The 12,279-nt window shown below is 44.7% G+C and overlaps 2 protein-coding genes across 2 annotated transcripts; one reads left to right on the top strand and one right to left on the bottom strand.

The window, feature by feature from the left end:
- On the bottom strand, positions 604-1,708 carry LOC8074597 (protein N-lysine methyltransferase METTL21A). Its single transcript, XM_002440205.2, has one exon. The coding sequence runs from the start codon at positions 1,582-1,584 to the stop codon at positions 910-912; it is 675 nt and encodes a 224-aa protein (XP_002440250.1). The 5' UTR covers positions 1,585-1,708; the 3' UTR covers positions 604-909.
- Positions 1,823-6,152, top strand: LOC8063597. The gene is made up of 4 exons (XM_002441474.2): positions 1,823-2,275; positions 2,800-2,909; positions 3,289-3,393; positions 5,112-6,152. The coding sequence occupies exons 1-4, from the start codon at positions 1,936-1,938 to the stop codon at positions 5,931-5,933; spliced, it is 1,377 nt and encodes a 458-aa protein (XP_002441519.1). The 5' UTR covers positions 1,823-1,935; the 3' UTR covers positions 5,934-6,152.

Below are 12,279 nucleotides of genomic sequence, written 5' to 3'. Positions count from 1 at the left end.
CATGTGTCTAAAGATTCGATGTGACGGAGAATCTGAAAAATTTTACAAAATTTTGTGGGAACTAAACAAGGCCTCAGTTGAATCCGATCAGTCCAGGTCTCATCCAAGATTCAGGCCTTGTTTACCTGAAACAATGGAAGACATAATGCTACTAACATGTTCAGTTTCGATTTGCGTAATTGAGGCAGGTTAAAGCTGGAGTCACATTTATGCTAGCCAGGAAGTGAAGCATTTGTAGATCTCCACTAGCCCATCAAACAACCAGAAAAGCATAAAACTACACAAGGATGGTTGTTACTCACAGAAAATGCTCAGTTCTGCCACAAGGTTATCATCATTAAGATGACTAGGGACCTTAAGTGTACAACTTAGTTCTTACTTGTCAATCACAGTGTAATGAAGAGAAGTTGATCACAAATATGCGAAGCTGAGAATGCTAGCAAACAAACACCCTTAAACCTTCTATGTATATCAATACATAGACTGGCAGTAAACTCTCAGCTTCTAAAGAAAAAGAAAAGAAAAAAATCCTTATAACCACATAACTCTTATCTGAACAAAACAAACAATAAAACATGAACTTCTGCCTAAGTGCCTAGCATATTAATAGTGGTATGCTGATACTGCAACCCAACACATAAAGCAAGGACTTCTTCTGTTCTTCATAACTTAGTATATTGGCAAGCCGATCGAATTTTTTGTGGAGGAAAAAAGCCGATCGACTTTAACTGATAATCTCATTATTAGAGTTGTCTACTAACCCACACGATGCATCGATTCATCAAGAAACAACTACAGAATTTCTATTACATATCCTCACTAGTCACCATGACTAGAAGCTCATAACTTCTGAGCTGAATAAACACAACTTTGGCGAGTAAATTGTCAGCAATTGTTCACCACCTGACCTCACTGACGCGGGCTCCTTCGAAGTATGTATACATCGGATTCCTCGTAGGCGTACTCAGGGTCGAGGTGCTCCCGTGCCACCTTCTCGATCACCGGGAAGGCAGCCGGAACAGAGTCCCAGAACGCCTGGTGCGCCTCGGGCGACCGGATCTGGTAGCCGAGCAGCACCACGCCGCGATCAGCGTCGGCGAGCGCATCCATGGCCGCAATGAGGTGCGGCACGGACTCCTGGACGTAGACCACGTCTGCGGCGACGACGAGGTCGAAGCGGCGCGGGGTGGCTAGCGTGGCGAGATGCGCGGGGCAGTTCCAGTGGAGCTGGGCGAGGCGAGGCGCGCGGGGGAGGTGGACTCGGTTGCGGCGCAGGTTGCGACGGAGCGCCGGGAGCACGGCGGCGATGTCGGTGAGGACGAGGTCGGTGAGGCCGAGGCGGGAGAGGCCGAGCCCTGCCGGGCCGCACCCGGCGCCGAGCTCCACGGCCCGGGTTCCGGGGAAGCGGAGCACGTCGGCGAACGGGAGGGCCGGGTCGCGGAGGCAGCGCTCGACGAACTTGACGAGGACCAGGGACGAGGGCCACACAGAGGTGCCCACCTCGAATGAGTCGTTGTCCTGCTCGAACGTCAGCACCGCGCCGCCCACCGGAAGCTCCACCACCGGAGACGCAGTGAACCGCATCTCCGCCTCTCCGCCGCCGCCGCCGCCGCCGGCGCCGGCCCGTCAAGCCACTGCGAAGGGAAGGGAAGGGTTTTGGACGGCTGCGATTCCGTGCCAGGCCGATCCTCCCCCGGTGGAGGCGACAGTGGAGAGAATCTTAGGCGCGAGACCCTTGTCAAATTTAAATATTTGAATATAATCCCCTTAAACTTCATGGAGCACAGGAGCAAAGTACCTTAGGGACACAAATGTAATTACGAAACACATACAGGGCATAAGTGCAAAAGAATCAACAGCGCACCGCCGAGACCTCCCCTCCGCGGCTCCGCCTTGTCTCTCCCCGCACGGTCGCCCCTCTTCCGGTCCTCCCTGATGGATCCCAAGGCGGCGGCGAAGTCGAAGCGCTCGCACACGGTGCACGGCCGCCGCGTCCACCAGACCCCCGCCGCCGCGGCAGCGCACAGGCAGAAGCGTGCCGCCGCCGCCAACACCTCGTCCGGCCCCCGCAGCCGCAACCTCCCCTCGAACTGGGATCGCTACGACGACGAGGGCGAGGCGGAGGAGTCCGCGGCCGTCGGGGAATGGACAGGCGAGGTGGCTCCGCGCAGCAAGGGTGCCGACTTCGGATTCCTGCTAGAGCAGGCCCGAGCGCAGCCCCCCGGGGCCCGGGACCTCAGCGCGCCGTGTCTCCCCTCCCAGGACTTGCCATTTGGTGAGTGAGTGCCGCTGTCTTTCGTTTCGGCTGCCACTTTCCTCCTGCTCTGCCACTATCAGTACATTGAGTAAGCTCATTGAGTTGTACATTGAGTAGCTCATTGACATTTTCGTTTAAGCAGAAGTTGCGATGCTATCATCCCATAAATTTGCATTAGATACCTCGCAAAAAGAAATGGCATTAGATACTGGTACCTAGGCAAATTCTAGTCATACTGATTCTGAACAAATTTAAGTTCTCCAAACACCCTAGGGTATTCTTTTAGTTATTTGGTGTTGTCCTCATATGAACATTTGTGTTGCTCAGCTCAAATCTCCTAGACTGGATGAATTGATATATTGTTGGTAATTCGTAGCGAGCTGAGTTAGCTCATTGTAACTGCATATTCCTTTGTTGAATAGTCCCACAAATGATATGCATAATCTGGAAACTTCATGATAGACGTGTTTGGGATGTGTTAATTGAGGATTGCCCTTTATTTCTGTTGTCGCTTTTAAGACTGTTGATTTGTGGTTTTCTAGATTTTATGCAGGCTTCTACCTCTATGTTCGAAGCTAAAAGTGAAGGAATATTGTCCTGGTGTGCTGATGATAACTTTATTTTAGAGGATGACCTAGCACCAGATTTTGAGGTACGATGTATCAACTTTGTAAATTGTTTTGTGTTGGGCAACACAGACCTACTATAAGATTCAGTCTTATCTTAAATGTTATCATATATAATGTACTAATAGATGTTAGATTGTTGGGAAAAAAATGAATTGATCATGGTGGTGACCATACTTTGTGCTTCTTGCTGTGCATTTTGTGGAATCTGTTGGGGTTAACTAGACAATGGTATCCTATTTGAATATCAGTGGGAATAGGATATGTGAAGCAATTAAGGCTTTTGATTTGATTGGTGTGGGCTTATTACTCTGCATGTAGAAATTCTTCACTTTTAGAGCTTCTTTTGATTGTGGTCTTACAATGCATATTCACATAACAACAGTTCTTCTCCCCAACTTTCAGGTGCCTTTTCTCTCCATGGATTTGAATGCATTGGCCAATCACCTTTCAAAGATTAAGCTTTCTCGGAGACTTTTTATAGAAGAAGATCTATTTCCTGAGGATATGGTATGTTCTTCATTATATCTGTTTACATTTGTCAGGTTTCTAAACATTGAAAATAACACTATTATTGTCTTCATTTTTTCTAGTAAAGGTATAATCATCCATTCACATTTCCTTGGGAGCCTTATTTTGAAAATGTTATGAGTGCCTGAACGAGGAATCTCGTTACTTGTGTTACTGATTTGCGTCGGCTTTCTGTCTCAATCAGTCCTTAAACCCGTCACTACCTTCTTCACTATTCAGTAGTGACAGGGTGCTTTGATGCTCTGCCTCTTATGCATCTACAGATGCATTTCTTGCCATTTTGGCCACAGCGCAATTCTTTCAGCAACACTAGCTAACAGGGCAATTGCCTGCACACTCAAGCAAAGCTTATTCTAACTTCCAAGAACTTCTGTTCGGCTTCTTTTTGCTGTTATATCACAACAGTGTTACACTATCTGGCTCATTTCGTTTTTTTTATTAAATCTCTATGTTTAGCTTGTTTTGTGCATGGTAAGTATCATGGTTTTTAAGGCAGCACCTAGGCATCCATGTTATAAAAAATCCAGCAGCTGTCGTTATTGCCATTTCCTCTAACTCCAGCGCCCGTGGCCTGCGCGGAACTTGTTCTGTTCAGCTGAGGCCTTGTTCAGTTCGCGAAAAATTTTGGTTTTGGCTACTGTAGCACTTTCGTTTGTATGTGACGATTACTGTCCAATTACGGAGTAATTAGGCTCAAAAGATTCGTCTCGTATATTACAGGCAAACTGTGCAATTAGTTTTTATTTTCATCTATATTTAATACTTCATGCATGCATACAAAGATTCAATGTGATGGGGAATCTTGAAAATTTTTGGGAACTAAACAAGGCCTGAGTTGCGATAGATCTGGAAGGGAGCAGCAGTGCTGTCGATCTGAGAGGGCGCAGCTCAATGAGGAGCATAGAAGCGATAGGAACTTGGAAGTTGGACTGGAGGAGTTCTTTTTTTCTCAAACAATGCAGGAGAGCTGTATTGTCATTTCTTTAAGTTAGGATAAAAATGGAGTACAATGGGCTGGGGAAAAGAAACCCAGCTCAGCTACAAACACACCTGTAAAAAAAGTACCAAAAGGGCACAAAACGATCAAACACCAAAGGGCCCAGCGCCTAAGTTGCTAGAGTCAGTGACTAATAAGAGAGAAAAACTCCAAGCTTAAAGATGCCCCTGCCATGAACTAGAGGCTACACTCATCCTTAATGGTATGTAGCAACCCATGGACATTTGGCAGAGAACCTTCAAACACAAGAATTCTGATGCTTCCTAACCTCAGTGGTGCAACTGCACAAGGAGAGAGGTAGGAGGGGAAGTGAGAGGTGGCGCGGATGAATCGGGATGAGAGGAGTTCGGGGAAACCTATATGCAAGTCAGGGGTGGTTATACAGGTTGGCTGGTGGCCTGGACCAGCCCCTTACGTCTCCTCCCCCCTTCTCCATTTTTTTTCTTTTTCTTCATCCTCTATGCTGCTGCCTTGCTGTTTCTCATATTGTTAGGGTGTCACCTTAGCACCAGGTGTCACCTAGGCAATTAGGAGGTACCTTAAGAACCAAGGTGTCGCCCTCCCTTTTATTAAGTTTCTCGTTGCAGTTTACAGGCTTAAAGTAACACTGTATTAATTTTATCAGTTTAACATGCTTAGCATACTCAAAGCTTCCATTCAGCTTGACTTTGTATCCTTTGATCTGTCTTATTATTTCTAGGCTGATGCACCAGAAGACAGTGAAATAGCGATTGAACCTGACACCTCTGTGGAAATTGATGCTAAAGGCAGTTCAGTTGGACATAACTTGAACTTTGAACCCAGGAAAGATACAAGTCATCATGAGTATGGCAGCAACATCTGTTCTGATGATCAAATGCAAACACAAAGCCAGTCGCAATGTTTTGCACAAGAAACTACAACATCTCTGAAGATTAGTACTCATTCAGTGAATTCAGATAGTGAAGAAGATAAGAGCTGCAAGCGAATCATGGATACTGATCCTGGTACGAGCCATGGCAAAGGGTTGAAGTTTGAGGTGGGTGCTGCAGAAGAAGAACTTGACATGCTCCTCAATTCATTTAGCGGAACTCACCTTTCCAGCGCCAATTTGGACGAACCATTTGAACACGCTTCAACTTTGCAGGAGGTCAGTTTGTCGAATGAGAAGGTTGAACCTAGCTTGTCTTCCAAACCGCCTTTGCTTGCACCTCTCGACGATGCTCTAGATGACTTGCTTTCAGAGAGTTCCCTTGATGTACAGAGTGAAGGTTTCGCTATGCGAAGTACAACTTCTCAGCCTACTGCTAATTATGGTCAGAACATTGGCTTCAGATATGCTAAGAAAATGGATGTGACGCCATCAATTGATGATTCAGTGGATGATTTGCTTGAAGACACTTCATCATCCTTAAATGAGCCAAAGCAAATTACAACTGCACAAGTATCGAACAGCACCCCACTTGATAGTGCACCCCTTCATCCTGGTCCCTTAAATACATCTGCGTCGGATGATTTTGATTCATGGTTTGATTCTCTATAGGACAGAAAAGGTTGGTTAGGCGAGAAAGTGATGGCTGTCTTCAGGGAATCTTGGGCCTTTATGTACTCCATTACTGAATTAAACTTTGTAACATTACGAGAACAATCTCTCTCTCTTTTTATCAAGAGATGACAAGAGCTCTGTCGTTCAACTTCTCCCCCCAATTCCTTCTCGATGTACCCCATTGTATAAGTCATTATACAGTCTTTTTTGAATGTTTTTTTTATCGATCTAAAACAAAAGACCTAGGGACCTTCAAGAATCTTGTATCTTTTTTTTTAATAGATGCAAAAAGGACAAATCAAGCACGACCCCCTTTTCACGTAATTTCTTAGCATACATGTGCAAGTAAAATTCAAATTTTCTCAACAAAGTGCATGCTCAGAACTAGGCTCTGTTTTGAAATTAAATTTAAGAACATTCAAAACAAGTTCTAAATTTCATGTATGCTAAAGATAATAGACATGTGTCTTACAATTTTTTATGGCCTTGTTTAGTTCGCAAAAATTTTCAAGATTCTCCGTCACATCGAATCTTTGGTCGCATGCATGGAGTATTAAATATAGACGAAAATAAAAACTAACTACACAGTTTACCTGTAATTTGTGAGATGAATCTTTTGAGTCTAGTTACTCCGTGATTGGATAATGTTTGTCAAATTAAAACGAAATGCTACAGTACCCAAAAAACAAAAAAAAATTCGAACTAAACAAGGCCAATGTATGCTAAAGATAATAGACATGTTCCAAACAAGCTCAAGCTGTGGCAACTGGCACGCAGTCCTCCAGCAGCTGCAGCCGTGGAGCGGCTGTGCCACGGCGCCGCGTCGCGGGCCGAAGTGGCAAGAACTCCCGTGTGTTTGGGCCCGACGGGCCGACGTTAGCAGCTTGGGCGCCTGTGCGCGCGCGCGGCGCGGCGTCCCCTTTGCTCTGCTCATAGCCGCGTCCGTGTGTGATGGTGAAACGACGTTGGCGCGAGCACGACGTAGTGGCGGGCGCCCGCCGGACTGCCACCCGTCGTCGTTCACGGCGCCGGGAGTTCCTTTGGCGTTGGCGAGATTCGACGCACTCGCTCGGGGCAAATGTTCTTTTCCAGTGACAGTTCCTAACTCTTTATGAAAAGTGACTTTTCTTGCTTCTTGGCTACATCTGTTTCCCAATTCAGAATTTTAGATGTTGAGCCAACTTTAAGGCCCTGTTTATTTTCCTCTCATGTAATCAAATTTTCAGTGAACGACGCGAGAAATCCCACGGTCCCACCGAACTTTTTTGAGCCAACAAAATCAAGAGACAAAAAAGTCCATGCAATACAATGTTTCATCTGTCTGAAAAACCATAGTTGGATGTTGATTTGTTGTTAGAGAAAAAAAATATTAAATGAGTGATTTATTCGGTAGATAAAACAGTATACGCGGAAACAAACAAGATAACTCATAGGAGCCATATGGGACTCAAATCGCCCAACTTTAACACATGTGTGGTGTGCATGATTCTTAGAGCTTCCCTGACGCTACACGATGGATGTTAGCCCTAACCTCTATGTATATATTTGTTGTCCATCTCATATTCTTCAAGTGCCTGGCAGGGTCAAAACCAGTATGCTTGGTCAGAAACTTCTCCACAGCATGTTCGCTGGTCTGAAAAACTATAACTGAAATTATTATTGACTAATTTATTGTAAAAGAAAAATACTATTGGCTGGCTGAAAAAAGTACAATAAGACAAGCGAATGGACTCGAGCAGCACAACCTCACAATGATTTTTCATGGGATCACAGGTCCGAAGCTAGAGCACTTGTACACCTCTTAGCGTTAGAAAAATCGATAGCTAGACACTGCTACACCTACGTGGCTAACGCCCCTAGCAGCCTGCGTTGCTGCTGCCCTTACTACTAGCCCTGCTCCCTGATTCAGATGTTTATCCTGTGTGCTGCTGCTTCGTAGGTAGCCACTGGTTTTGTTGAACACCACCGCTTGAGAAGCGTCACTCATGCTTAATCTTTGTGGACCAAAGGCGTCTGGAAAAAAAAGGAAAAAAAAACTAAATCATTGTGGAAAAGGTACGTACGACACCTGAACTGAACCGTGATCTATTGTCCTTTGCCCGGTTGTCACCGCGAAACTGATCATCATGAAAAGAAAAAGAGTTCGATGGAAGGTTGCTTTTGATATGTTGATTTTGTTTTTGGAAAGGGTAAAAAAATGCAATTATTGGTACTACTACAAAGATTCGATTAGACTGCAGGCTTAATGGCTTTTATCGTTTCCGGTGTGCGGCCGGGGTGTTTGATTTCGTAGCTCAAGATCATTGTTTGATCACCTGAGCGTATATATTGATGTGCTGCCCACGTCGGAAAAAATCCTGGTGGTAGTATTGTCGTAATAATATACTAGTATATTATTATCAAGTGGCTGGGAACGATGTGGCTCTTGCATCATCCCAGGGGTTACGTGGGCTAGACTTAGAGCCAAAAACTAGTTACTTTCATGGGCCAGCCAGCTTTAAGTTTATTCGTCGAATCTATCAGTCATTCAACAATGTTTCTCTCATATACCAAATCAGTCAATAATACTTTTAGCGAGCCAAGCGAACGGGCTGCTTACAAGTACATAGAACCCAACTTATTTGCATTGTCACCTGCTACGAAATCTGTAACCCACCCAAAATCATGGACAAGAACATCGGCCGTCCATTTTCATAATGAGTGGTTCAGATTTGTTGCTACAGTGATAAGTACACGAGTATAACGTACAACGATGAACCGCGCCTCTCCTCGATCTCCTCTTCCCACGAGTGCGATTGCACCGGAACTCGGTCCAAACTACGGATAGCAACTAGTTACGCGCGGTAAAAGTGGAACGATGGCACCACGACCATGACGCTAGATATATGCTTGACAGCGTCAATCGTCAGCGTCTAATTTCTACTCGATCGATCTTCGTTTCAGCTTTCAGGTATTCTTGCATCAACCTCTCTTGTGCCAGGCTGCCAGCTGCACTTCGAGAACACTGTTTCCTCGTGTCTAGTCCAGAAACAACGAGAGATGGAACGCTGCAAGATTTTTTTTTTCTGCCCGTCGCCAACAGTTGCTGACAACAACAACCAACGCTGAGTGAACAAAAGACCCGGTCCTAATCGCACCCAAAGTCATCCTCCACCATCATCATGAATTCATTCATGGTGCGTCGCGCTGGAAATACGTAAAAACCTCAGGCGGCGGCGGCGGCGGTTAGTTCGTTGGTCACGCTCACGCACAAATGAACTGACGTACTTATGTGACGTCAGGCAAGAGCGCTTGGGTTGAGTGAGAAAGCGTTTAGGCCCTGTATAGTTCTCCACTCAAAAATTTTTCATACATCCTATCGAATCTTTAGACACATATATGAAACATTAAATATAGATAAAAAATAAACTAATTACACAGTTTAGTTGAGAATCGCGAGACCAATCTTTTAAACCTAGTTACTCTATGATTAGCTTTAAGTGCTACAGTAACCAACATGTGCTAATGACAGATTAATTATAGTTAATAGATTTGTCTTACAGTTTCCTGACGAGCTATATAATTTGTTTTTTTATTAGTTTCTAAAAACCCCTCCCGATATGTATTCTTCTGACACATCCGATGTGACATTAAAAAAATTTTCATCCTCCATGTAAACAGGGCTAGCGGCAGCCGGCAGCGTGATGTCATCCCGTCGCGGGCCATGCATCCAATCCACCACTTGTTGGTAGCACTGCAACGAGTACTTGTCAAAGCTGTTGACGTCGGAGCGCGATCTCCGCGGATCTGCGACGTCGGACCGTGGCCGTGGCCGCGCCACGCAGGCGGGCGTCGTCACGTCACCAGATTATTTAGGCTCTGTTTCATCTCCAAGGGTTATGCATTTTCAGTTTTGCATTTAAGAGAATTTGTAAAGTCCCAAATAAAATTGCAAAGTCGTAAAAGATGTGATTTCCAACCGTTTTGCATTTTGCCAAGTCCCATTTTTCGTAAATATTTCTGTTTTCGCGCGCCATTCCTTCGTTGCCGCCATATCTTCGTGCCCGCGTCGTCGCGAACAGGTTGCCGCCACCAGTTCGTATGTGGCTGTTTGCCACTCGCTGGAAGGTAATCGCTGGAAGCCACTCGCTTGGAATTCGTAGAAATTGCTGGAAGCCACTCGCGTGGTCACAATTCGCTGCCAGTTCCTTGTGTCTTCGTTACAAGATCATCCAGGGACAACACAGATAGGATGGGCTTCGCGCGCGCCAGGCAAAAGGAGAGATCGCGCGCGCCAGGAGGGAAGGGGAGATCGCGCGCGCGCCAGGAGTCCAACATGGACCGACGCGATTCCTGGATGCAAAGCGAGGATGAGGTAGCCATATATACAAAGCCTCAACCTCTATTTGCCAAGTTTACCAAATTGCAAACCTCAATTGCAAAACCGTTGGAGGGGTATTTTCTAGTCTTTTTTGCAAATATGTCAATACAAAGTCTATTTGCAAAGCCCTTGGACTGGGGATGAAAATTTTCTGGGTGTCACATCAGATGTGTCGGAAGAGGATGTCGGGAGGGGTTTTTAGAAACTAATAAAAAAACAAATTACATATCTCGTCAGGAAACTGCAAGACAAATCTATTAAGCATAATTAATCCATCGTTAGTACATGTGGGTTACTGTAGCACTTAAGGCTAATCATGGAGTAACTAGGTTTAAAAGATTCGTCTCGCGATTTTCAAACAAACTGCGTAATTAGTTTATTTTTTTATCTACATTTAATGTTTAATGCATGTGTTCAAAGATTCGATGGGATGGATGAAAAATTTTTAGGTAGGGAACTAAACAGGGCCTTAGAGCATCTCAACCGTTTTGTATAATTGGTTTGGCAAATGAGGGAGTTTGCCAAGTCTCAAAAAAATCTGGCAAAGGTGAAAAGAGGCAATCTCCAATGGTTTGGCATTAATCACTTCGCGCCAATTTTCCAATGCCAAGTGTGAACAGGTTTGGCATATATGCCAATCCTTCCTCTCTTTTTGCCAAGTTAACAAAATTACAAAATATAAATGCCAAACCGTTGGATAAGTGTTTTTAAGACTTTTTCGCAAATACATAAATACAAAGCTTATTTACAAAACGGTTGGGGATGCTCACATGGCCGGCCATGGGCGTGCGTGTTTTTTTTTTTTTCAATCCCGGAATCCCCTGCTACGTAAACTGCTCGTCTCATCTTGACGCCCTCCCTTGGCACTGCCACCGGCTGGAGTGTCCGCGCGTCTCTTGCCCGGATGTTCTGGACGTGAACTGCCACCAAGTTTGGTGGGACTTGCGCTCATTCACAAAAGCCTGGAATTCTACGTAAATCTAGTTCAGATAGATGTTTCTGCAAATTCGTAGTATTTCCTAAGACCATGTTTGGTTTCGGGTGATTTTATTAAATTATCATCATATCGAATGTTTGGACATATACATAGAATACTAAAAATATATTATTTACAAAATTAAAAAGACGGCTATAGAATAATTTACGAGACCAATCTTTTGAGTCTAATTAGTCAATGATTGGACATTAATTGTCAGATAAAACAAAAATACTATAATATCTATTAAATTTTAACACCCCAACCAAATATCCCCTAAGTACTAGGACTACGGGCACAAGGAGTAGAATTGATACAGTGTTAGCTGTTCTAGAAGCTCGTGGGGAACAAATCCCCAACCCTCCTCCTCCCACGCCTCCCCCTTTCACCTACCATACCCAATCGGTTGTCCACCACCGCCTGCTTGGCGGCGCCCCGCCACCTCGCTCGGCGCCCTTCAACCCGCCACCACCGGTGTGTCGCGGATGCCGCTCCCTAACCCCCCTCCTCCCGTCGCTAGAACCCTAACTAGTGGTGTGTCGTCAGAGTAGGCGTGGGCTCGGTCTCCGATGGTGTGCGGGCTCGGGAGGGAGAGGGACTATGGTCGCACCATCATGTTGGAGTGCGATGAGTCGATGACCGCACAATAACTTTTTTTATTCCAAAAGCATGCAATTCTTGTTATAGTTAAGACAAATGTTTCTATGATTTCATATGTAAAATTATATTATCTAGGGACTAAGGGAAGAGGGAGTAGAATCGATGCAGTGTTAGCTAGAAGTCGGTGGCAGAGGGGGCACAAGCACCCCTACCAATTTTATGCATCCAATAATGTAACCACTTATTAATCAGCTCATTAATAGTTTCATCAACTAGCTAAAAATATTATTTGTGTTTTGGTTCCGTGTTCTTCCCCCATATTAATAATAACATCTTTTATATATATATATATATATATATATATATATATATATATATATATATATATATATATATATATATATATT

This window comes from Sorghum bicolor, chromosome 9 (assembly GCF_000003195.3).
Source record: "Sorghum bicolor cultivar BTx623 chromosome 9, Sorghum_bicolor_NCBIv3, whole genome shotgun sequence".
NCBI lineage: Eukaryota > Viridiplantae > Streptophyta > Magnoliopsida > Poales > Poaceae > Sorghum > Sorghum bicolor.
This window is presented reverse-complemented; position numbering and strand designations above follow the sequence as displayed.